The sequence below is a fragment of the Pleurodeles waltl genome, chromosome 4_2, assembly GCF_031143425.1.
Source record: "Pleurodeles waltl isolate 20211129_DDA chromosome 4_2, aPleWal1.hap1.20221129, whole genome shotgun sequence".
Lineage (NCBI taxonomy): Eukaryota > Metazoa > Chordata > Amphibia > Caudata > Salamandridae > Pleurodeles > Pleurodeles waltl.
In genome coordinates this window covers 864,593,503-864,619,849 of record NC_090443.1, presented here as the reverse complement: position 1 = coordinate 864,619,849, position 26,347 = coordinate 864,593,503, and the positions used below count along the sequence as shown (strand labels likewise).

The 26,347-nt window shown below is 48.3% G+C and overlaps 1 protein-coding gene across 1 annotated transcript in view; it reads right to left on the bottom strand.

The window, feature by feature from the left end:
• The window catches only part of TTC4 (tetratricopeptide repeat domain 4), a 170,017-nt gene that overhangs the window by 57,261 nt on the left and 86,409 nt on the right, over positions 1–26,347 (bottom strand). The window contains exon 5 of the mRNA XM_069232620.1: positions 22,078–22,202. Coding sequence (XP_069088721.1) covers positions 22,078–22,202 — 125 coding nt within the window. The remainder of the gene's footprint in view (positions 1–22,077; positions 22,203–26,347) is intronic.

Genomic DNA, 26,347 nt, shown 5'->3' with positions numbered 1-26,347 from the left:
GCAGGTAAGTACTTTAGGAACTTTGAACCATTTCATTAGCATGTATACTTTTTACATAAAACACAATAAGCTGTTTTAAAAGTGGACACTTAGTGCAATTTTCACAGTTCCTGGGGGAGGTAAGTTTTTGTTAGTTTTGTCAGGTAAGTAAATCACTTACAAGTCTCAGGTTTGGGTCCAAGGTAGCCCACCGTTGGGGGTTCAGAGCAACCCCAAAGTTATCACACCAGCAGCTCAGGGCCGGTGTAAGGAAATGCCTCCTTGGCATGGATGCTCCCTGACTTTTTGCCTTTGCTGATGCTATGTTTACAATTGAAAGTGTGCTGAGGCCTGCTAACCAGGCCCCAGCACCAGTGTTCTTTCCCTAACCTGTACTTTTGTATCCACAATTGGCAGCCCCTGGCATCCAGATAAGTCCCTTGTAACTGGTACTTCTAGTACCAAGGGCCCTGATGCCAAGGAAGGTCTCTAAGGGCTGCAGCATGTCTTATGCCACCCTGGAGACCTCTCACTCAGCACAGACACACTGCTTGCCAGCTTGTGTGTGCTAGTGAGGACAAAACGAGTAAGTCGACATGGCACTCCCCTCAGGGTGCCATGCCAGCCTCTCACTGCCTATGCAAGTATAGGTCAGTCACCCCTCTAGCAGGCCTTACAGCCCTAAGGCAGGGTGCACTATACCATAGGTGAGGGTACCAGTGCATGAGCATGGTACCCCTACAGTGTCTAAGCAAAACCTTAGACATTGTAAGTGCAGGGTAGCCATAAGAGTATATGGTCTGGGAGTTTGTCAAACACGAACTCCACAGCACCATAATGGCTACACTGAAAACTGGGAAGTTTGGTATCAAACGTCTCAGCACAATAAATGCACACTGATGCCAGTGCATATTTTATTGCAAAATACACCCCAGAGGGCACCTTAGAGGTGCCCCCTGAAACTTAACCGACTGTCTGTGTAGGCTGACTAGTTCCAGCAGCCTGCCACACTAGAGACATGTTGCTGGCCTCATGGGGAGAGTGCCTTTGTCACTCTGAGGCCAGTAACAAAGCCTGCACTGGGTGGAGATGCTAACACCTCCCCCAAACAGGAGCTGTAACACCTGGCGGTGAGCCTCAAAGGCTCACCCCTTTGTCACAGCCCAGCAGGGCACTCCAGCTTAGTGGAGTTGCCCGCCCCCTCCGGCCACGGCCCCCACTTTTGGCGGCAAGGCTGGAGGGAACAAAGAAAGCAACAAGGAGGAGTCACTGGCCAGTCAGGACAGCCCCTAAGGTGTCCTGAGCTGAGGTGACTCTAACTTTTAGAAATCCTCCATCTTGCAGATGGAGGATTCCCCCAATAGGGTTAGGATTGTGACCCCCTCCCCTTGGGAGGAGGCACAAAGAGGGTGTACCCACCCTCAGGGCTAGTAGCCATTGGCTACTAACCCCCCAGACCTAAACACGCTCTTAAATTTAGTATTTAAGGGCTACCCTGAACCCTAGAAAATTAGATTCCTGCAACAACAAGAAGAAGGACTGCCCAGCTGAAAACCCCTGCAGAGGAAGACCAGAAGACAACAACTGCCTTGGCTCCAGAAACTCACCGGCCTGTCTCCTGCCTTCCAAAGAACTCTGCTCCAGCGACGCCTTCCAAAGGGACCAGCGACCTCTGCATCCTCTGAGGACTGCCCTGCTTCGACGACGACAAGAAACTCCCGAGGACAGCGGACCTGCTCCAAAAAGACTGCAACTTTGTTTCAAGAAGCAGCTTTAAAGAACCCTGCAACTCCCCGCAAGAAGCGTGAGACTTGCAACACTGCACCCGGCGACCCCGACTCGGCTGGTGGAGAACCAACACCTCAGGGAGGACCCCCGGACTACTCTACGACTGTGAGTACCAAAACCTGTCCCCCCTGAGCCCCAACAGCGCCGCCTGCAGAGGGAATCCCGAGGCTTCCCCTGACCGCGACTCTCTGAAACCTAAGTCCTGACGCCTGGAAAAGACCCTGCACCCGCAGCCCCCAGGACCTGAAGGACCGGACTTTCACTGCAGAAGTGACCCCCAGGAGTCCCTCTCCCTTGCCCAAGTGGAGGTTTCCCCGAGGAAGCCCCCCCTTGCCTGCCTGCAGCGCTGAAGAGATCCCTTGATCTCTCATTGACTTACATTGCGAACCCGACGCTTGTTCTAACACTGCACCCGGCCGCCCCCGCGCCGCTGAGGGTGAAATTTCTGTGTGGGCTTGTGTCCCCCTCGGTGCCCTACAAAACCCCCCTGGTCTGCCCTCCGAAGACGCGGGTACTTACCTGCAAGCAGACCGGAACCGGGGCACCCCCTTCTCTCCATTGAAGCCTATGCGTTTTGGGCACCACTTTGAACTCTGCACCTGACCGGCCCTGAGCTGCTGGTGTGGTGACTTTGGGGTTGCTCTGAACCCCCAACGGTGGGTTACCTTGGACCAAGAACTGAACCCTGTAAGTGTCTTACTTACCTGGTAAAACTAACAAATACTTACCTCCCCCAGGAACTGTGAAAATTGCACTGTGTCCACTTTTAAAGTAGCTATTTGTGAATAACTTGAAAAGTATACATGCAATTGAAATAATTCAAAGTTCCTAATGTACTTACCTGCAATACCTTTCAAACAAGATATTACATGTTAAATTTGAACCTGTGGTTCTTAAAATAAACTAAGAAAAGATATTTTTCTATAACAAAACCTATTGGCTGGATTTGTATCTGAGTGTGTGTACCTCATTTATTGTCTATGTGTATGTACAACAAATGCTTAACACTACTCCTTGGATAAGCCTACTGCTCGACCACACTACCACAAAATAGAGCATTAGTATTATCTATTTTTACCACTATTTTACCTCTAAGGGGAACCCTTGGACTCTGTGCATGCTATTCCTTACTTTGAAATAGCACATACAGAGCCAACTTCCTACAGCCGGTCAGGTGCAAAGGTCAAAGAGGTGCCCAAAACACATAGGCTTCAATGGAGAGAAGGGGGTGCCCCGGTTCCAGTCTGCCAGCAGGTAAGTACCCGCGTCTTCGGAGGGCAGACCAGGGGGGTTTTGTAGGGCACCGGGGGGGGGACACAAGTCAGCACAAAAAGTACACCCTCAGCAGCGCGGGGTCGGCCGGGTGCAGTGTGCAAACACGCGTCGGGTTTTCAATGAGGTTCAATGAGAGATCAAGGGATCTCTTCAGCGTCGCAGGCAGGCAAGGGGGGGGCTCCTCGGGGTAGCCACCACCTGGGCAAGGGAGAGGGCCTCCTGGGGGTCGCTCCTGCACAGGAGTTCCGTTCCTTTAGGTGCTGGGGGCTGCGGGTGCAGGGTCTTTTCCAGCCATCGGGAAATTCAGACAGTCGCGGTCAGGGGGAGCCTGGGGATTCCCTCTGCAGGCGTCGCTGTGGGGGCTCAGGGGGGACAACTTTGGTTACTCACAGTCGTAGAGTCACCGGAGGGTCCTCCCTGAAGCGTTGTTTCTCCACCAGTCGAGTCGGGGTCGCCGGGTGCAGTGTTGCAAGTCTCACGCTTCTTGCGGGGAGTTGAAAGGGGTCTTTAAATCTGCTACTTGAAACAAAGTTGCAGTTCTTTTGGAGCAGGGCCGCTGTCCTCGGGAGTTTCTCGTCTTTCTCGAAGTCGGGCAGTCCTCAGAGGATTCAGAGGTCGCTGGTCCCTTGGAAAGCGTCGCTGGAGCAGGTTTCTTTGGAAGGCAGGAGACAGGCCGGTAGGACTGGGGCCAAAGCAGTTGGTGTCTTCTGTTCTTCCTCTGCAGGGGTTTTTCAGCTCAGCAGTCTTCTTCTTCAGGTAAGTTGCAGGAATCTAAATTCTTAGGTTCAGGGGAGCCCTTAAATACTAAATTTAAGGGCGTGTTTAGGTCTGGGGGGTTAGTAGCCAATGGCTACTAGCCCTGAGGGTGGGTACACCCTCTTTGTGCCTCCTCCCAAGGGGAGGGGGTCACATTCCTATCCCTATTGGGGGAATCCTCCTTCTACAAGATGGAGGATTTCTAAAAGTCAGAGTCACCTCAGCTCAGGACACCTTAGGGGCTGTCCTGACTGGCCAGTGACTCCTCCTTGTTTTTCTCATTATCTCTCCTGGACTTGCCGCCAAAAGTGGGGGCTGGGTCCAGGAGGCGGGCATCTCCACTAGCTGGAGTGCCCTGGGGCATTGTAACACTAAGCTTGAGCCTTTGAAGCTCACTGCTAGGTGTTACAGTTCCTGCAGGGGGGGAGGTGTGAAGCACCTCCACCCAGAGCAGGCTTTGTTTCTGTCCTCAGAGAGCACAAAGGCTCTCACCGCATGAGGTCAGACACTCGTCTCTCAGCAGCAGGCTGGCACAGACCAGTCAGTCCTGCACTGAACAATTGGGTAAAATACAGGGGGTATCTCTAAGATGCCCTCTGTGTGCATTTTTTTAATAAATCCAACACTGGCATCAGTGTGGGTTTATTATTCTGAGAAGTTTGATACTAAACTTCCCAGTATTCAGTGTAGCCATTATGGAGCTGTGGAGTTCGTTTTTGACAGACTCCCAGCCCATATACTCTTATGGCTACCCTGCACTTACAGTGTCTAAGGTTTTGCTTAGACACTGTAGGGGCATAGTGCTCATGCACATATGCCCTCACCTGTGGTATAGTGCACCCTGCCTTAGGGCTGTAAGGCCTACTAGAGGGGTGACTTACCTATGCCACAGGCAGTGGGAGGTTGGCATGGCACCCTGAGGGGAGTGCCATGTCGACTTAGTAATTTTCTCCCCACCAGCACACACAAGCTGGCAAGCAGTGTGTCTGTGCTGAGTGAGGGGTCCCTAGGGTGGCATAAGACATGCTGCAGCCCTTAGAGACCTTCCCTGGCATCAGGGCCCTTGGTACCAGGGGTACCAGTTACAAGGGACTTACCTAGGTGCCAGGGTTGTGCCAATTGTGGAAACAATGGTACATTTTAGGTGAAAGAACACTGGTGCTGGGGCCTGGTTAGCAGGGTCCCAGCACACTTCTCAGTCAAGTCAGCATCAGTATCAGGCAAAAAGTGGGGGGTAACTGCAACAGGGAGCCATTTCTTTACATCATCCCATGAAGATGTGGGCAGAGCTGAAAATGATACCACTGGTTAATAAAACATCACATATTGTATGTTATAAATCTAGTACTTAAAAGCAGTATTCCAGTACCCACATCCTGACTGTTTCAGGGTAGGATTTTTTAAATATACATGTAACCTATGAGTATTCTGATCATTAACACACCTCCAATGTTTAATTCATTATATGAAAACGTCATTCCTTTAAAAAAAAGCATTTCAAAGTTATAAAAAATTGTTTAAAGAGCATCCAAAATTGTGAAAGCCAAGCTACCTCCAAGTGCTTGAAATATTATGAAATAAAAATGCTCATATAGGTAGGGTATATATTATTTCAGTTTGCAAATTGTTTTTACACCTAGTTATATAGTCAATTTTGAGAAAGCACTGGCAATTAGTTTCTTTTGTATGCAAATATGCACATTTGTTACCACTGTCAATTAGACAGAGATAGAGTTACAGAGTGAAAATATAAATGGAGAAATGTCTATGGTAGGGGACTGACTAATCTAGATCAAAATGAAATTTCGAGGGAGGATGGGTATTACCTCCTACCCATCACCATATAATCACACATAAAAGGGTATCAGACGTTGTGCACCCACACTGCCAATGATCAGTTAGCCTTTTTAGTTCCACAGGAACAAAATGGGTGACCAATCTTGCATGTATAAATGGCACCTCAATGCCATTCCATCTGAGCCATTAAACAGTGTGTAAGGCCTTGTCTTCCTATAAGGGTCAATCAATCAATAGGCAGATTTGTAGAAGGCTTCTTGTCACTAGTGCTGGCAGGGTCCAGTTGATTAGCTGAAAATCATGATCTTCAGGGACTTTCGAACTCTGGAAGAGATGGAGAGGTCTAGAGATGAAGGTATAGCTTGTTCCTTGTTCTGGAGGTTTGTCTAGGGATATTCCAGATAAGCGTAGCTGCGGCGTTCTTTATGGTCAGTAGTCATAAGAGGAGGTGAGCTGCAATCCCTGCATAGAGAGCGTTGCCGTAGTCCAGTTGGATGAGATGAGGAGCTGGGTAATGGTGCGTCTTGAGCTTAGGGGTAGCAAAGGAGGAGACTGTGTTGACCTGAGTCGTCATGGTTAGCTTGTTGCCCTGAATGTTGCCTAGGTTGCTAGTGTGGTCCTAACGTGGTCCATGGGGGTAGGAGTAGGTCCAAGTACTGAGGGCCACTAGGATACATCCCATGGGGAGCTTTTGTTTCCAAAGATCAATACCTCTGTCTTGTCTGTGTTGAGCTCCAGGCAGTTGTCCTTCATAAAGTTGGCAAAGTCTGTCTTGCAGTTGTGGAAGTTGGTCTTGGTGTTGTCTACAGAGAGGATGAGTTGTATGTCATTGGCATAGGATATGATGTTGAGTCCATGGGTTTTTGCAGTGCTAATAACAAGTGTCATATCAGTATTGAAAATGGTGGGGCTGAGCGAAGAGCCTTGGGTTACTCCATGGATGATTTCCTTGGGTGCAGAGGTGAAGTTGGGAGAAGGCAGACTTTTTTGCGCTCTTCCAGTGAGGAAAGAGCTGATCTGTCTGAGAGCAGGTCATTGGATGCCTATGCTGTGCAGCCCTGTGATCAGTGTGTAGTGGCTGACCACATCAAAGGCTGCCAAGAAGTCTAGGAGAACCAGAGCTTCAGTCTCTCCTCAGTCAAACAGGGCTCAGATATTGTCAGTAGCTGTGATGAGGGCTGTCATGATGCGGACTGTGAGGAGTTGAGTAGGGGGTTAAGTTCCAGATGTGAGAAGAGTTGTTGGTTGATGGCTTTCTCTAATACTTTGGCCAGGAATGGGAACAGGGAGATTGGTCGGTAGTTGTTGAGTTCCCTGTAGTCTGCTGATGGTTTCTTTAGTAGGGCCTTGAATTCTGCATGTTTACTGTCCACAGGGAAGGTGGTGTGGCAACTGAGGGGTTTAACAAGGTGGTGAGTACATGGCCGATTCTGGCTTCGCCTAGGTTGAAGATGTGGTGAGGGCATGGGTCTGATGGGGCCCCTGAATGGAAGAAGCTCATGATGGAAGTGGTGTCCTGTGGGCTGAGCTGGCTCCATTCGATTAGTCTTATGTCTGTGGTGTAGCAGAGTCATTGTGTTGCTTGAAGAAGTTGGTGGCTTTAGGCGGTGGTTTCAAGTTTCTGTAGATGTTAGCGATCTTATCGTGGAAAAAGTCTGCAAGGTTGTCACGGAGTCCCTGTGAGGGGGTAATGTTTCCTGCCGCTGAAGGGTTGAGGTTCTGAGGTCTTTAGTGTACCAGCTAGCCAGCTTAGTGGACCTTCTGTGGGCATTGTTGTCGATAAGAGTGATGATCTTGGTGCAGTTGGTGATCCAATTGTTTAAGTTTCTGACATTCTGGTCTAGGCTGTTCGAGGAGATAGGGTGGGTGGTGTTGAGGGTGCTGATCCATGTATCCTTTGAGATTTTGCTCCAGCTGCGGTTGGGGGAGTTGGGCAGACAGGAGCGGAGATCCACGAGCTGTTGAAGTGGAAGATGGAGTGGTTAGTCCAGGTGAGTTCCATGGTGTGGCAGTACCTGATGTGGTCGCTGGAGGAAGATGGGGGCTGGCATGTGGTCTGTGGGGTCATGGATGAGTGGGGAGAGTCCAATGTTGTTCATGCTGTTGAGGAGGCTGGTAGTGTTGATGTCATTGTGGTCGTCGAGATGGCAGTTGATGTCACTGAGGAAAATGTAGTTGTTTGAGTCCATGGCGAGTGGGGCGATGAAGTCGAAGATGAAGTTGCAGAAGGCTAGACATGGACCTGGAGGATGGTAATCAAGGGTGCGCCTGATTGTGGTTCTGCTGTCTGTTTGGAATTAGAGGTTTAGGTGTTCCATGGCTGACGTGATGTCATTTGTGGTGGAGTTGTAGGAAATGCAAAAAATAAGAGCATTATCATAAATATGAAACATGAAAACATCGCACAACATCAAGCACAGGTAAAAGCTACACCGCTGTTCATGATCAAAAACTTGTTCAGGATATGAGAAAGTGTGGAATCGGAGAAACACGTACAGAGAGGTATAATTGACCACTGCCGGGTAGACACAGGGCACTACTGCAGTGGGGTGGGCGTGATATCGATTGTAGTTGTTTTGAATTAGTAATGCGACTGTGCAATTTGTAGTGCAATTTGATAGTATGTCAGACTCTGTAAACTGGCCTACTGTTAAATAACAAGATTTCCCCCCACCCCCAAATAAAACAGTTTAGGTCTAACTCTCATACTGACACGAGCAAGGTAAAAGTAAGGTTAATTCAAGGATGTAGTGGAATAAGGAACATGACATTGTCATTTGTTAAAGGCCAACTCATGTCTAACCAACGTGCAAGTATTTACGACATCAGCACACAAGTCCTCGGCACACTCTGTGCCTACGAGCAGATTGCAGGCTGATTAGTCAATGGATACATAATTGAATTAGCCCAAAGCACACAGGTGCACAACTCACAATTGGTGCAGGGAAATAAACCAAATTCTGAACACTTGGAAGCCGGCCACACACTGCTGTCAGCACACACTTCAAAGAAATTATATTTACGGAAGAGCATGTACGCATTCATAGTTCAGAGAATGCTCGATCTAACACCTTTGTTGAATATATAATAAAGAGCGAGTAATGATTTAGCTTAGGAATTCCAGGTTATGGGGTTACATTTTTTCCAGTGTTTTTCAATTTTATTCGGTAAACTTGCAAGTTATCTATTATTGATCATGAGTAATAAAGTATTGTGCTGATGTGTATAAAAAGGCCGGCCTGTGAGCAGGCATTTGAGAAAAAACGTAGAGGCAGGTTGTGCAGGGTAAAGGTGCAGTCTGCAGTGTTTTTCTCCCCGTCATGAGAGTTAGTACATATTGTCTTTGTAACTGCCAAGAGGAGCCTGTGTGGTAATTTTTGAGTCTCTAGAGAGTTTCTGATTATCCCGCAACAGTTGGCGAGCCACCCCAGGAGATTCCCTTGTGCCCCCACCTGACGGCTGCCACCAGTAGACTGCCTCCCCCCACCCCCACTGAAGAGAGGCCAGTGTGCACAAACTAGATGAGGAGATGAGTTGAGCAGAAGCGGATTTAACTGAAGTACTGCCTGTGCATGGGGGGACCACCGTCCCCTTAAAGGTGAGGACAAAGCAGATTGCGATCCTCGCTCTGAATAAGTGTTCTCCTCTTGACAATATTAAATGCAGATCTAAGTGTAATATAAGCGCATGCAATTTGTTTTTCATTGTGAAGGACTGCTTACATTTGTTGCGCAATCAATGGAAGTATATGTTTTTGTGAAGTTGTCAGAGAAGGCCACAATGGCACTGCACGCAATTTGTTTTTCGTAAAGGATTGCATCCATGAATTGCGCGATCAACGGAAATATTTATATTTGTGGATTTGTCAAAAAAGGCCAAAAGTACATCGCATGCAATTTGCTTTTTGTAAAGGATTGAGCATGTGTTGTGTGATAAATGGATATATATGTATTTGTGAATTTGTCGTAGAAGGCTAAAAGGGCACTGCATTGCGTTTTTTTGTTTTGGTGAAGGATTGCGTACGTGTTGTGCGATCAACAGAAATATATGTATTAGTGAGTTTGTCAGAGAAGGCCAAAATGCCACCTCATGTGATTTGTTTTTTTGTAAGGGATTGCGTACATGTGTTGGGCGATTAAAGGAAATATATGTATTTATGTCAGAAAAGAGCAAAAGGGCACTTTGTGCAATTTTGTTTTTTTGTGAAGGATTGCCTACATGTTTTGCGCACTCAAGGGAAGTATATGTATTTGTGAATTCAACAGAGAAGGCCTAAAGGGCACCACATACGATTTGTATTTATTGTGAAGGATTGCATACATGTGTTGCATGATTATTAACAGAAATATGTACTTGTGAGTCTGTCAGAGAAGGGGAAAAGGGCACCATATGCGATTTGTTTTTCATTGTAAAGGATTGCGTACGTGTTGTACGATCAACAGAAATATATGGATTTGTGAATTGTTCAGAAAAGGCCAGAAGGGCGCCAAATGCGATTACTTCTTTTTTATTGTTTTCTAGGACGGATTGTGCACATGCATTGCACAATCAAAAAGGCACTTACATAAGTAGTAGAATGTTGGTTTACTGAATGACTGAATGCGACCACATGCAGTTGAATGAAGTGTGGCCACAGTTTGATGATGTTGTATTGTATAAATATGCAAACTGTTGTTTCAAATGTACATTGCAAAGAAACCCAAAATAATGTGCTCCCTAGAAGCAGGAAGCCCGAGCTACGGAGCTTGAGTGGTTACAATTCCAAAGCACCTGGCCCACCAGACCCACGGAATGGGATCAAATGAGCCTAGGGAACAGGTGACTGTCCACTAGAGACCCACCCAGCAAATTAATGCCGAAGCAAATTCGAGCAGCACAGGCCTCACCCCAAGTGAGACCGTCAATGAAGGAGAGGATAGTCGTCATTTTGTTGTACCATTTGTAGAAAATTTAGCAGACTGGACTGAAGGGCTAGCTTCACAAATGATACCCTGGCCAGAAAAGAGGTCCTTTGACCCACTCTACATGGCAAAACCTGAAGACTGCATTCTGTATGGTGAGGGTGATCCAGATTGAGATTACCTTTACATGAGGAAATGTCTGCGTATTTGGCAGAAGTACACCAGACAGCACCATCCACCTGTGCACCACTATCCCTTTACATCAGATGCCCCCAATACGTAAGGGCCCTCGGGCACCACATTATGTTCCCTGGCCACAGATGGACACAGAAAATCTCAGAAAACAGTTGCCACTGCTTACAGAGGGAGCAGGGACATGGATCAGAGCATTTGAGAAGCAAACTGCAGGTATCCCTCTGGTAGTAGGAGATGTAAAAAGCTTACTTAGCTCCCTCATAGGGGACCAAACAGACACAGTATTCCAAAAGGCTGGAGTTAGAAATGGGACCCTCCACCAAGATCAGGTGTGATGGATTGCCATTTAATCTAGTCAGATCAGTAGTGTGTGATCAGCTGAGGAAAATGTACCCCGATAGGCCAGCCATCGGGTCTCTCATGACTCAGTCTATACAACTGAATGACAACCCAACACAATACATCAATAAAATTAAGAAACAAAATGGACCCAGGAAGTGGGTCAGGGCTGGGAGGTGACAGAAGGTTAGTTAAGAAAGGATTGCCTTATGATGTACAGAACAGCTTAGATAACATAGTGGCACTAGAAGCCAAGATCTGGACCGAAATATAAGCACACATCATCAATTTCTACAAGAAGAAGCAGGAAAAGGATAAAAGTAAAAAGGAACTAGCAGAGAAAGCGGGAGCCAAGTTGGTGCAGCAGAAGTTAGCGAAGAAGGGACTGATGGAGGGTGCTGTAGTGGCAGCAGCCACTCAGATGACTGCAATATCTGTGGGAACGATCCCAGCTACCCAACTACAGTACTCACAGCAGGACGATAATAAGGTCACAATGAAAATAGTATAGGGGAAGAGGTAGGATTGGTCCTCCACGGAGGGATCAGGCATGTTATTATTGTCAGAGGTTTGGGCATCTTATTAGAGACTGTAATGTGAAGAGACGGGATGAGCAAAATTGAAGGAGAATTTATGGACCATCCAGAAACATGATAGTGCAGCCACAGCAAAACCCACAGATTACATATGTACCCCAGAAACCCTCGCAAAATGCACAGTCACATGGACTGCCGCAAGCGCAACAAGGACTGCCCCAGCAGAACTATCAAATGCCCTCCACATAATCCCACCCCAAAACGGACAAGGAAGGGTAATTGTGAGGGGGATGAAATCCTTTCCAGGTGAACCCTGCAGGAGGATACACACAATGAGGATGGCCACAGTTTATTTCCATGTTTCCAGTATTGTCGGTGACGAAGAAGAGGAACCCACTGTGACAGTGTCGATTAATGACAAGATGGGGGATCCTCTGATACATTAAAGAGGGAGGCCTTCCAATTTTCAACAGATCCATAAACACACAGGAATTCTTTGGGGAAATTATAAGGGCTCCTTTTACCAAACCAGTAGAGATGGAAGTATGGGGGAGACATATTGATGGCAGCTTACTGTTCTCACCAGCTGTCCCAGCAATTTTGTTAGAATGGCATCTGTGGACAAAATTGCTCATGACCATTCATTTTAAGCCAGACGTTAGCATGATTTGTTCCACACCTGGAGTTCCACCTTCCAGAATCATGGTACTAACAGCTCCAGTAGAGACCAGACTAGAGCACGACCCGCTGAAATGGAGACATATACTGCAGCGGAATATACCATCATAGCAGAGACACCAGAACTTTTGGGGAGGGACGTTCAGTTGCCCAAAGCATTCCTTTTAGGCAGCAGAGACAGGTCTCTGGACTATCACAAGCCGAGGATGTAATATTGCAGCTAGAGGCTTTAAAACTAACACCTACCTATCGCGCCTTGACATCCAGCGACCACAATGGTGCTTTGTGGGCAATATGTTATCATCCTTGAGCCAGGAGAGACGATTAGGGAGATACTGAACGACAAGCTATTTGATAGCCCCAAGAAAAGGATTATGATTTTCCAGAATGACATACCACTGAGGACTGTGTTAGAAGTCAGAACACGCACACCAAGCAGAGCTTTTGACTCAGTAAAAAGAAGCGATCTGTCACAGGTGCCAGATGCCCTGTGGACTAAGCGTCCTCACGATGTCGGCCTAATCCACACTGCTGCACCATTCCGGATTACACCGAAGGAAGGTGCCATCTTGCCCAGGGTAAAACAATACACCCTGTCCAAGGAGGCAGATGAGAGCATCACCCCCACTATACAGGCATTTATGGAACAGGGAGTAATTTACCATGGAGTGTCACCTTGTAACACCCTTAATAACCTGGTTAAGAAAGCTATGGGCAATAGCAATACTTGGTGCATAGTTCAAGACCAGCACCCTTTGAACAAATATGTGTTACCAAAATTTCCCGTTGTACCAGACCCCTCCATCATCCTGACAAACATCCTGCAGGAAAACCAGGTATTTTTAAGTCACTGGCCTTAAGAATGCCTTCTTCAGCACTCCTCTCCATTCAGATAGCCACTATCTGGCAGCGTTCTCGTAAGGTGGGGCTCAGTATTTGTATTCTCGTTTGCCCCAAGGGTATTGCGAGTCCCCCAGTGTGTTCAACAGAGCAATAAAAAAGATTCTGTCAAATTTTCATTGTGACAGCACTCAGTTGCAACATGTTGATGATATGCTGGTTGGTAGTCCTACTGAGCAGCAGTGTAGAACAGACACTATATCTCTTCTAACCACTACTGCCCGGAGAGGATACAAAGTGGAGAAGGGGAAAATTCAGTACTGCCAGGAAGAAGTCCAATATTTAGGACAAATACTGCCAGCATTTGGCAGGCATGTAACACCTGAAAGGGCAACGTCCATTTGGCAAACCTCTGGACCACAAACTGTCAGAGGAGTGCAGATGATTCTGGGCCTCTGTAACTATATCAGACAGTTGGTATTTGATCTAGCACTCTGATAGCCCCATTGTCAAACAGGCAAGAGTCTCGGAGGACACGATAATTTGGACACCAGAGATGAGGGGAACTTTACATAAACTGAAGCTCTAGTTCGGAGTTCTCCAGATTACACAAAGAAGTGCTACCCATTCTGCCACTGCATTGGTCAGATGATGACAGCTGTCCTCACACAGAAGTATCCACTAGGGCACAAACCAACTGCGTACCTCAGTAGGCTGCTGGACTCAGTCATGAAAAGATACCATCCCTGTGAACAAGCTCTGGCCACTGCAGAATCTGCAGTATAGAACAGTACTCCCATAGTTATGGGGGCACCACCGATGCTCTACGCAGAGCATGCAGTGCTTGCTGTCATCCAGAAGGCCAAGACCACCCTGACTACTCAGAGTGTCAGGATATGTCATACAGTCAATCCTGCAACATTCTTCGCCCACCCAATATTAAACCCTGGAGGGGAGGAGCTCGACTGTGCAACACATTGTCTCATCTAATGAAGTCAAGCCACAGAGGACCCTATAACAGACAGTGTTGTCTATTTTGTTGACGGGTCCTCCACGATTGACTGAGAAACAGGAATTAGACACACGGGGCAGTGGTAGTCAGTGCTCAGCGACATGGCTTATTGGATACACTACAGGTCATAGGACAATTGACACTGTCCGCACACTATTTGGCACAGGCAGCAGAGCTGACAGCATTAATGGGGGCCCTCAAGTCAGGAGCAGGAGAGATAATTACAATATACTCAGATTCAGCATAAGGAACAACCACCGTACACTCCAGTATCATGAGATGGAGTAGGCGAGGGCTCTTTAAATCAGATGGTTAGCCTTTGATGCATAGAGAGCTCTTAGAGGCCCTAATAGAGGCACTGGCGCCACCACAGGCAGTGGCGGTTGTGAAATATGCAGCTCACACAAACAAACAGGATTTCGTGTCCCAGAGTAACACGCTGGCAGACCAAGTAGGTAAGGATACAGCCAGACCTACAACCCTAAAGGTACCATCTGACCCACAACCTGCCCATGTCCTAGTGTCACCAACGGAGCCCGAAGCAAAGACTACCATAGACAAGGACACCTCATTACACTGAGTCAGCAAGGTTACATCTGAGGAATCTACAGGAAGCAGCTTTGCCGCACAAAAAACTGTTATGGTAAAACAGAGGGTGCATCCAGTCCAGGAATGGCCTAGTGTATAGACAGGTATCTACATGAAAGCCAGTTATGCCACAGGGTTTGCTTGCAATTGTCCTGGATCGGATTCATTTACCAGCTCACACTTTCGGACACCATCTGGCAACCCAAATACAACAAGACTGGTTTGTCCCCAATTTTCATGGCACAACAACCATGTATCTACACCGCTGCACGATTTGTCGGCAGTACTTTCCTAATCCTACTCTAAAAGTGATAAACTCCACCATTCCACGACCACTAGGTCCCTCTAAAGCCCTTCATTTGGACTTTGCAGATATGATTGACAGGTGCACCAACTACAGTTACCTCATTGTGGTGGTCTGCCCTTTTCTCCACAAGGATTGAGGTAGGACCATGCGTCCATTGTGATGGGGGATCCCAGAAGCCATAAGATCCGACAATGGCAATCATTTTTCTAATAAAATATTTGAACACCTAACAGCACTGTTCGGGATAAAGCATAAATTGTCCTCCATGTACCACACACAAAGTAATGGAGTTGTAGAGCACCAGAATAGCCTCTTGGAGAGTAAGGTCAGCAAACTGTGTGCCATCCTGAATAAAAAGTGGCTACACTGATTGCCAATAGCACTATTTTTCCTGAGGAATACCCCAAGCTCAGAACATCACTTGACTCCTCACCAAATTGTGACAGGGAGATTCATCAATGTCCAAGCCCCTGCCACTAGAAGTAAAATTCAGCGAGAGACTCCGTCCTAAGCACTGAATGATGAAATGCATATGTACTTGTGCGAATTAACAAAATGTGCAAGGTTTATCTCCAAAGAGGTAACCAAAGGAAAAGAGAAGCGCCCTGAGGTCGACCTCCCAGAAGTGAAAGTAGGAGATCAAGTGTTCATATGAAACCGTGTTCGCAAATGGAATGAGAAATGTTTCGAGGGCCCCTACACAGTCACCATGGTTACACCAGCAGCTCCCAAAGTGGACAGCAGGAAACCTTAGATCCATCACAGCCATGTGTGTCTCGGCCCAGCTGCTCGCCAAAAATAATGGACAGTTCTAATGGAAAAGAAGGGGGACAATGATTTCCACCTTAAAATGGCCCCCAGCCAACTATATTTTTTGACTATTTTTTGAATGGACATTACTAAAGATAGGTATTTTTGTTTTTGTATTTGTATTTCTCTTTTGTCTCTTAACTCTGCCCTTTCTCCTCTTTGCTAGCAAAGTACCCCCAAATTTTTATATATTTTTTTGTCTGGAGAGAGCTCTCTAGTAACAATGTAACCCCTGAAGCCCATGCTAGATTGCCAGTCAACATGTGGTATCAGCACGTTAGAAATAAGTGCAGAAACCACTAATGAATCATGCTTTGTGGGCTCCTTAATTCCCAATGCTACTGGTTCTGATAGACTACACTCCATGAAGGAAGTACCACCAGATATAGCTCACTGCCTATTACACCTTTCCTTGTGAAGAATAAAGGCCCAAATGTAGTTGACGCATGTCAGCGTAGTACGCATCCTAGTCAATGCCACAAGATATGACACTTTACCTGAAGTATTATACATCCTCACAGATAGACAAGAGATCAGAGATGAAATAACACACATGAGAAAAACAGGACGCCCCACCACTGTAGATTGGCCCCAGATGGTCCTAGATCTAGGATTCCTATGGGTAACACGCCCACCAACCGAATTTAACAGCTATTTTTTGCAAACTCCTTACCTCCATAATGTGTCCGTAGGCCAGGGCTTACAGTAGGAGGGTCAATCTTTGCTCATAATCAGTGGCATCCCAACACTGAATTTTCCCTTAGGGCCATGTCTTTATTGAATGGCACTGATGTTAGCCAGGATGCCAATGTACACCCATCTGGGCCGAAAATAGTCCACGCTATACCTAGGTAGATAGCATTGTAAGTCCTCGGACTGTCATAAAACTAACTTCTGTCTCCTTATGTTTCAGGGGAAATTGGACCGTTGATGTAGGACAGAATATTGGTTACAAGTTCATAGTCTTCCACCCGGACATGCAGGGGGGCACCTTCAGCCTTATGAATTTTTTTGGCAGTGTGAAGAGCTACTGTTTGCCCAATTACCACCTAACTGGGGTGAAATCTGTTCCATAGTAACTTTGCAGGCTCCAGTTTTACTGATACGTGGAATTAACATATCTGCTTTGCATAAGCACACCATGAGCCGTCCAACAACTGTGTTACACCACAGCCAAAGGAAAAGAACTGTAGAATATTATGGCACAAGCACCTGGAATGAAATCCCCAAAAAGTACCACTTGTTCAATGACGCTGACATTTTCTGTGAGAGCATCTTGCCATTTGTCCCAGCTAAGGCAACAGCTTGTTGGCTCCAGATCACAAAGTGGGAAATCCTCAAGGTCATTAACACCATGAATGAAGGCTTCAATGCAATAAAGGAAGATCATCATGATTCAAGGATAATAGTGCTACAATACTGTTATGTACTATGTAGGAAAGTACCCTCTTTCTTGGCATGGTTACCCCCATTTTCTGCCTGTTGTCAGTGTGTTTCACTGTGTTCACTGGAATCCTGCTAACCAGGACCCCAGTGATTATGCTCTCTCCCTTCTAACTCAACAACTTAGTTACTTTCACAGCACATTTGGCATACTGGTGCCCCCATGTAAGTCCCTAGTATATGGTACCCAGGGAATTGGGGTACAAGGGGATCCCCAGGGGCTGCAGCATGTATTACGCCACCCATGGGGAGCCCATGCAGAGTGTTCTGCAGGCCTGCCATTGCAGCCTGCATGAAAGGGTGCATGCACACTTTTTCACTACAGTTCACTGCACCAGGTCACTAAGTCACCCCTATGGCAGGCCCTCCTAGTCCAGAGGGCAGGGTGAAAATACCTGTGTGTGAGGGCACCCCTGCACTAGCAGAGGTGCCCCCACAGACTCCAGAACCATTTTCATGGACTTCGCTAGTGCAGGGACGCCATTTAATGCGTGTACTGGACATAGGTCACTACCTATGTCAAGCTACATAATGATAACTCCGAACCTAGGGATGCTTGGTATCAAACATGTCAGAACCATACCCCAATACTTTTGCCAGTATTGGAAGTATGATTCCATGCACACTGCGGCTCCTTAGAGGATCTCCAGCATTGCTCCTACCAGCCTTCTGAGGTTTTCCAGGCAGCCCAAGCTGCTGCCACCCCTCAGACAGGTTTCTGCCCTCCTGCTGCTTGAACAGCTCACGCCCAGGACGGAAGACCAAAAGATTTCCTCTGGGAGGGGGTGGGGGAGTAAAACCCTCTCCCTTTGGAAATAGGTGTTACATGGCTTGGGAGGGGTAGACTCTCCAAGCCACTGGCATGCTTTGAAGGGCACATTTGGTGCCCTCTGTGCATAAACCAGTCTACAATGGTTCAGGGACCTCCAGTCCCTGCTCTGGTGTGAAACTGGACAATGGAAAGGGGAGTGACCACTCCGCTGTCCATCACCACCCCAGGGGTGGTTCCCAGAGCTCCTCCAGAGGGTTCCGGCGTTCTGCCATCTTGAATCCAAAGTTGGCAGGGACCCCTGGGAGCATCTGAGTGGCCAGGTCAGGCAGGTGACATGAGAGCCCCCTCCTGATAAGTGGTCCCCTGGCTAGGTTACCAATCCCCCTTTCAGGATTATTTAGGGTCTCTCTTTTGGGTGGGTCCTCAGATTCGGCTTGCAAGATTCCAGCAGGACTCCTCTGTAACCTTACTTCGACTTCTAGCCACTGGAACCGCGACTGGACGCTCCAGGAACCAACAATCTGCATCTACGAAGAAGACTCTGCTTGCAACATTGTTTCCACTGCTCCTTCCAGCTTTGCAACATTTCCGCGGCTGTGCATCTCCTGAGGGTAGCAAGTCTTCAGTATGCACGAGAAGGAAGAAGGAATCTCCTTTGGAGTAGTCCTCTTGTCCTCTCTACCAGCTATCCATCTTTGCTGGAGGTAAGCCCTTGCCTTCCCACACAGGACAGTACCCCAGTGCACCGCGACTCTTGCAGCTACAAAGACTTGTTTGCATTTCCTCCAAGCATCTTCAGGCTCCATATAGCCCCAGCACTCCTTCCTGCGACGCACAGTCCTCTGAATGGTTCTCCTACGGCGTGGGACCCATCTCCTGTTGTACTGCATAGGCTCCTCCATTGGGTCTCCTGTGGGGGCTGCCTCTTCGTCTGTGGACTCTCTGCCTTGCTGAGGGCCCCCCTAGGAATCCCTTGTGGGTTGTGTCCTCCTGGAACTTGCTGGTCCCCGGCAGCTCCACTTTTGCTTCACTGCTCGTCACTAACCAACTGCAAACATCCATCTGGCGTAGGACGCTGACAGCATCCTCCAGGAACTCATCACTTGCTCCAGGGCTGCATTCCTGACCGTCTTCTTCCTACCGTCGCCCAACTCCTGCATCCACAGCTGGGTGTGTAGTTGCTCCTACTTCTCCTGGACTCTTCTGTGACTTCTGGACTTCCCCCCCTTCTTCCACAAGTCTTCCACTTCATGAACCCACCGCTGGTTTCTTGCGGTCTTGTCCAGGTGTTGCGTTTTCTTCATTTTCTTCCTTTTGGGTGGTTTGGGGAAAAGCTAGTCATTTACGCCTTTCCCCCTGGTCGCTAAGGGGCACTGTGGTACTTACGTTTGGGGTTTCCTAGTACCCCCAGCTCCCCTCTACACATTCCACTTACCTAGGTGGGGGTTCTGTCTTCGCATTCCATTTTTTTAGCATATGATTTGGGCTCCCCCTAGGGTTACTATTGTCTAACTGCATTTTTATTGTTTTCTATCACTTTCTAAGCCTATTTCTGATAACTAATGCACATATTTAGTGTATTTACTAACCTTTTTTTGGAGGGTTGCCTATCTAGTGTTATGGTACTGGTTTACTGTAATGTAATAAAGACCCTTTATTTTCGTAACACTGAGTGTTTTCTTTCATGTGTGTAAGTGCTGTTTGACTAGACTGGTATTGCATAAGCTTTGCATGTCTCCTAGATAAGCCTTGGCTGCTCATCCACAGCTACCTCTAGAGAGTCTGTCTCTAGACACTGCCTACACTACACTAATAGGGGATACCTGGACCTGGTATAAGATGTAAGTACCTCAGGTACCCACCACACACCAGGCCAGCTTCCTACACTGGTGGCAGCGATGGGATAAGCACTTGCAATTGCCTTACCACTCTGTCACTTGGTACTTTCCAGAGGAAAGACCACTTACGGACTAAGGGTGCACACTTTACCTAGTATCCGGGAAAAAGTCTCTTAGGTCTGGGTAAGCTAGGGGTCAAGGCGTAGCCCTTACCCCAAACTTCTTTGGGGAGTCTTTGTTAGAGTAGTTAGGGAATCTACACCACTTTAGCTAGCTGACATCTCTTCAGCAGAGCACACCTCTAAGGCCATGGATTCTCCCTATGAGAACCTGACTTTCCAATAACTTAGGGAGATGTGTGCTCAGAGGAAGCAGAAGGCTGGGGGAAATCCCAACAAGACTTCTAGGCCTGTTCCTCCAGGATGACCAGAAACATGCTGGTAGCCGGGTGGAGGAGGATGAAGAAGTAGACTCTGACCCTCCAGTGCTAGAAAAAGAAATGTAGCTACTGAGGTGGGTCAGGAGGAACCCAGGGAAGATCAGAGAAACTCCAGGCACACTCACAGTCCTGTTAGGAGCACTGTTTGCAGTGTAAAGGGGGGGGGGTCACACTAGTAGGTTCACCTTTGTTCATAGCGGGCTGGTTGAGAGCGTGTCAGCGCACTACTGTAAATATGAAACATGAAAACACTGCGCAGCATAAAGCACAAGTAGAAGCTACACTGCTGTTCACAATCAAAAAACAGTTCAGGCCTAGCCTCCACACTGACAGAAGCAAGGTGAAAGGTTCATTCAAGGATGTAGTGGAATGAGGAACATGACAGGGTCGGGCATCTGTTAAAGGCCACCTCATGTCTAACCAACCTGCAAATATTTACGAAATCAGCACACGAGTCTCAGCACACCCTCCATGCCTACGAGCAGATTGCAGGCTGATTAGTCATTGGGTACATAACTGAATTAGCCCAAAGCACACAGGTCACAACTTATAATGGATGCAGGGAAAGAAACCAAATTTCGAACACTCAGAAATCCCGCCCACACAATATCAACACACACTTCAAAGAAATTATATTTACGAAAGAGCACGTACGCATTCATAGGTCAGAGAATGCTCAATCATAAACCTTTGTCGAAAGTATAATAAAGAGCGAGTAATGACTTAACTTAGGAATTCAGGGTTATGGGGTCACATATTTTTTTGTTTGTTTTACCCATTTTAATCTGTAAACTTGCAAGTTATCTATTATTGATCATGTGTAAAAGTATTGTAAGGAAATCTGTGAACAGGCATTTGAGAAAAAACCATAGAGGCAGGTTGTGCAGGGCTGAGGTGGAGTCCGCAGTGTTTTTCTCCTTGTCGCGACAGTTAGTAAATACTGTCTTTGGAACTGTAAAAGGAGTCTGGTGGTCAATTTTGAGTCTTAAGAGCATTTTCAATTACCCCGCAACAGTGGTACATTGGATGGATTCCTTGTGTATAATGTCGATCACTCCTCCAGGCTTGCTGATGTGGTTTGCTGCGGGTGATCTTGTATCCTTTGGTTCTGCAGTGCCTATGTCAGGCGCTGAAGTAGGGCTGAGCCTAGTCTCAGTGAGGAAGAGGACATCTGGTGTGAGGGTGGAGATGAGGTCCCAAATCTCGGTGATGTATAGTCATAGTGAGCCTGTGTTGAGAATGGTGCATGTGAGTTGGTGTTTTTGTTCAGGTGGTGTCTGAGGTGTGTTTGGGGTGGAGCTAGTGTGTGTGATGTGGCAGGTGAATTGGCAGTGGGTGCAGAGGAACGTGGGTCGGTCCAGTGGCAGCTTTTGTTGCGCTGTCTGGGGTTGAGGGTGTGGAGCTTGCCAATGCTGTATCTTTGGGGGCTGGAGGGCTAGGGGTTGTGGCGCTGACCCCTGTCCAGGCGCAGATGGGCTTGCTTTTAGCGCGCCCGCTTTGTGGTCCCACTGCGGCCATCATTAAGTAGGTCCTGGGGTGGCCGGGGTTTCTGTTGGCGGGAAAGCACTGCACTGGCAGTGACAACAATTCTATCAACCCCTCACAGAACTAAAAAACATTTGTACTATATGTGTTACAATACTCTCATCACATAGTTGTCCACGGAGCTATCTTGCCAGCTCACTTTAGAATATATCTATGATTCTCAGTGGGACACAAAATACTTGCAAATTGCTAAATGCTCCTGAGCCGATCTCTAGAGTAATAGACACTTCCGTCCTCACCTTTAGTTTGTCAGCTCTACCTCTTGTTTCCAGAAGATTTTTTTCGTGTGGATCGATTACAAGCCCCTCGTCACACCAGGCTATTGCTTCACTGAAATGCTTCAGTTCCAAGTGACACAATGCACCTACATAATAAAAGAAACAATATAAATATGCTTCATAGTACATTTTGTGTGTTAAGATATTTACCAAACCCAGATTATATTTTCATAACTTAACAATGCAGATAACAGTAGAACAATTTGATAATGGCCTTCTTTTGGTAATATTTAAGATTCATATCCTGAGACTGAAAACATAGTCAGCAGTGAATCATATTAGCCACCAAGGGCATACCACTAAGCTGAAAATGTAAATGCATAGGAATGGGAGAGAGAGGAGTTTAATTTGTACAGGCTTATGACAGGAACATGGTGACTATTGCTTGAGTTGTGTTTAGTTATGGAGGACTTGCATTCAGTTTCATTGGCTGAAAACATTAATCAGTGTTAGGGGAGAAGGGTAGCTTAAGTATTGGCTACCACTGTCGAGAACGAAAGGTAAGTAACATAGAACAGCAGCAAGTGAGTGTGATGTCCCAGCCTAACTTCCCTAGGGAATCGTGGACCTGAATGATAAACAGGATTGATTGTGTCTCCACAGTGTGGGGGTGAGATGGCAATTATTGTTCATTCTTTTGGGGAACGGTTTACTCAGAGTCACTGCAAGTGCCATGCTGCAGCATCATCCATAGGTGGCAGAGGGATTAGCCAGGCCAACGATTCCATTACAACACACAATGATGTTGACATGTCCTCCTCTCCTTCTGTCAATCATGAGACACCGTCCCACTGCAACTTCGACTCCTGACTACTGACTGCAGCAGCTTCCTCCAAGATGGAATTTTATTTAGCAGATAGCTCCTTAATCTCCCCCAAGTATACTACAGGAAATGTTTTAGGCATCACCTCAGACACCTGTGACATAGCAGGCTGAGCTCTAGCCAACTGTCCAGGGTCTACTGAGTTTATTTTTCTTTGTAATATTATATTTATCATGTATTGTCCAGCCATGCCAGGTCTTTGCAAACTGGTATTGAGGGTTTGCTGCTGGCCATGAGTAACTGCTGAAATGCATATGGGGGTTCAAGTCTTTGGGGGCCTGAGATGCATCTGCTGTTGACTGGCTAGTGGCTTGCTATGCCCTTTTTCTGCCTCTGGTGGTGGTGTTACTTCAGTTATTTTTTGTGAGCCAAACATTGTACTTGAGGTGGCTATAACAAAACTCACATAGTGGAGAACGCCCCATGATGTAGTGATAGCTTATGTTAGGACGATGAATGTGTACGAGAGAGAGAGAGATATGTTCATGTGTTGAGTAGGGAGAGTGATGTTGATGTTGCGAATTGGTATTAACATTCAATCAATCAAGATATTTGTAAAGCGCGCTACGTACCCGTTAGGGTTTCAAGGCGCTGAGGGGGGGGGGGGGGCAAAGGGGGGGAGCTGCTATTGGTCGAAGAGCCAGGTCTTGAGGAGTCTCCTGAAGGTGAGAAGGTCCTGGGTCTGCCGCAGGGGAGTCGGGAGGGTGTTTCAGGTCTTGACGGCGAGGTAGGAGAAGGATCTGCCGCCGGAGGTCTTGCGTTGGAAGTGGGGGACGATGGCGAGGAAGAGGTTGGCAGAGCGGAGTTGGCGGGAGGGGACGTAGAAGTTGAGTCTGTTGTTCAGGTAGGCGGGTCCGGCGTTGTAGAGTGCCTTGTGGGTGAGGAGCTTGAAGGTGATCCTCTTGTCCACGGGGAGCCAGTGGAGGTCTTTCAGGTGGTGGGAGATGAGGCATCTGCGGGGTACGTCGAGGACCAGTCGGGCGGAGGCGTTTTGGATGTGTTGGAGTCGTCGGATGTCCTTTGCTGGGATGCCTGTGCAGAGTGCGTTGCCGTAGTCTAGTCTACTGCTGACGAGGGCCTGGGTCACCGTTTTTCTGGTTTCCGTCGGGATCCATTTGTAGATTCTACGGAGCATGCAGAGGGTGTTGTAGCAGGAGGAGGAAACTGCATTGACCTGCTTGGACATGGTGAGGGCGGAGTCGAGGACGAAGCCAAGGTTGCGTGCGTGGGTGGCTGGCGTTGGGGGGGGGGGGTTCCAGCGCGGTGGGCCACCAGGAGTCGTCCCTGGCCGAGGGGGTGCGTCCGAGGATGAGGACTTCCGTCTTGTCGGAGTTCAACTTCAGGCGGCTATTTCTCATCCACTCGGCGATGGATTTCATTCCCTCGTGGAGGTTGGCTTTGGCGGTGTGAGGGTCTTTGGTGAGGGAGAGGATGAGCTGGGTGTCGTCGGCGTAGGACAGAATGCTAAGGTTGTGCTGACGGGCCAGTTGTGCGAGGGGGGCCATGTAGATGTTGAACAGCGTCGGGCTTAGAGAGGAGCCTTGGGGTACGCCGCAGATGATGTTGGTGGCTTTGGAGCGGAAGGGTGCGAGTCGGACTCTCGGTTCTGCCGGAGAGAAAAGAGGAGATCCAGTTGAGGGCTCTTTCTCGTATTCCGGCTTTGTAGAGGCGTGTTAGTAGGGTGCGGTGGCAGACCGTGTCAAAGGCTGCGGAGAGGTCCAGGAGGATGAGGGCAGATGTTTCGCCGTTGTCCATTTGTTGTCTGATGTCATCTGTGGCGGCGAGGAGAGCAGTCTCGGTGCTGTGGTTGCGACTGAAGCCGGACTGGGAGGGGTCCAGAATGGAGTTGTCCTCGAGGTGGTGGGTGAGCTGAGCATTGACGATCTTCTCGATGACCTTCGCTGGGAGGGGAGGAGGGAGATCGGGCGGAAGTTTTTTAGGTCGTTTGGGTCTGCCTTGGGTTTCTTGAGGAGGGCGTGAATTTCGGCGTGCTTCCAGCTGTCTGGGAAAGTCGCGGTTTCGAAGGATAAGTTGATGACCTTTCGAAGTTGGGGCGATGGTAGAGTCGGCTTTATTGTACACGTGGTGTGGGCAAGGGTCTGAAGGGGATCCAGGGTGGATGGAGTTCATGATCTTGCAAGGTTTGGCGTCGTTTACGTGGGTCCAGGCGGTAAGGAGGTTGGCGCAGGAGGGGTTGTCGGGGTGGGGTCTGGCAGAGGCGTGGTGTTGAGGCTGTCGTGGATGTCGGCGATCTTCTGGTGGAAGAAGGTGGACAGTTCTTGGGATGGTGGGATGTCGTTGACGTTGGCGCTGGGGTTGGAGAGCTCTTTCACGATGCAGAAGAGTTCTTTGCTGTCGTGTGCGTTGTTGTTTAGGCGTTCTGTGAAGTGGGAGCGTTTGGCGAGTCGGATAAGTTGGTGGTGCTTGCGGGTGGCTTCCTTGTGGGTTGCCAGGCTGTTAGGAGTGCGTTCGAGGAGCCATTTTTTCTTTAGTTTCTGGCAGGTGCGTTCGGAGGTGATGAGTTCGTCAGTGAACCAGGCGGCTTTTTTCTTTTCTTGGTTGACGGTGGGCCTCTTGAGTGGTGCGAGGGTGTTGGCACAGTCGTAGATCCACCGTCGTAGGTTGATGGTGGCGGTGTCCGGGTCAGTGGGGTCGGTAGGCGGGTTCTGGGTGAGGGTGCTGGTCAGTTGGTCTTCGGTGACTTTGCTCCAGCGGCGGTGAGGAGGTAGTGGGGTGCAGTGGTGTTCGGTGTGTTTCTTGAATGTGAAGTGGACGCAGTGGTGGTCGGTCCAGTGGAGTTCGGTGGTGTGGCTGAAGGTGACGTGGTTGCTTGCGGAGAAGATAGGATCGAGCGTGTGGCCGGCGATGTGGGTGGGTGTGTTGACCAGTTGTCTGAGTCCGAGGTTGGAGAGGTTGTCGGTCAGCGATGCGGTGTTGGCGTCGTCGTTGTTCTCCAGGTGGAAATTGAGGTCTCCGAGGAGGATGTAATCCGTAGAGGCGAGGGCGTGGGTGCTCGTGAGGTCGGCAATGGTGTCGCTGAAGGGGGCTCGAGGTCCTGGGGGTCAGTAGATGAGCGTTCCCCTGAGGGTGGTGTTGGGGTCAGTGTGGATCCGGAAGTGCAGGTGTTCAGCTGTCTTGGGGGTGTCGTCCGTGTGGGTGTGGATTTTGAGGGTGGATTTGTGGGCGATGGCTATTCCTCCTCCGATTCCGTTGGTGCGATCTCTTCTGGTGATCTTGTAGCCGTCAGGGATGGCTATGGCGATGTCAGGGGCTGAGGAGTCGTTCCACCAGATTTCGGTCAGGAAGGCTACGTCTGGGGCGGTGGTGTCGAGCAGGTCCCAGAGCTCGATGGCGTGCTTTTGTGCGGAGCATGTGTGGAGGAGTATGGAGTGGAGGTGGTTGGTGTTG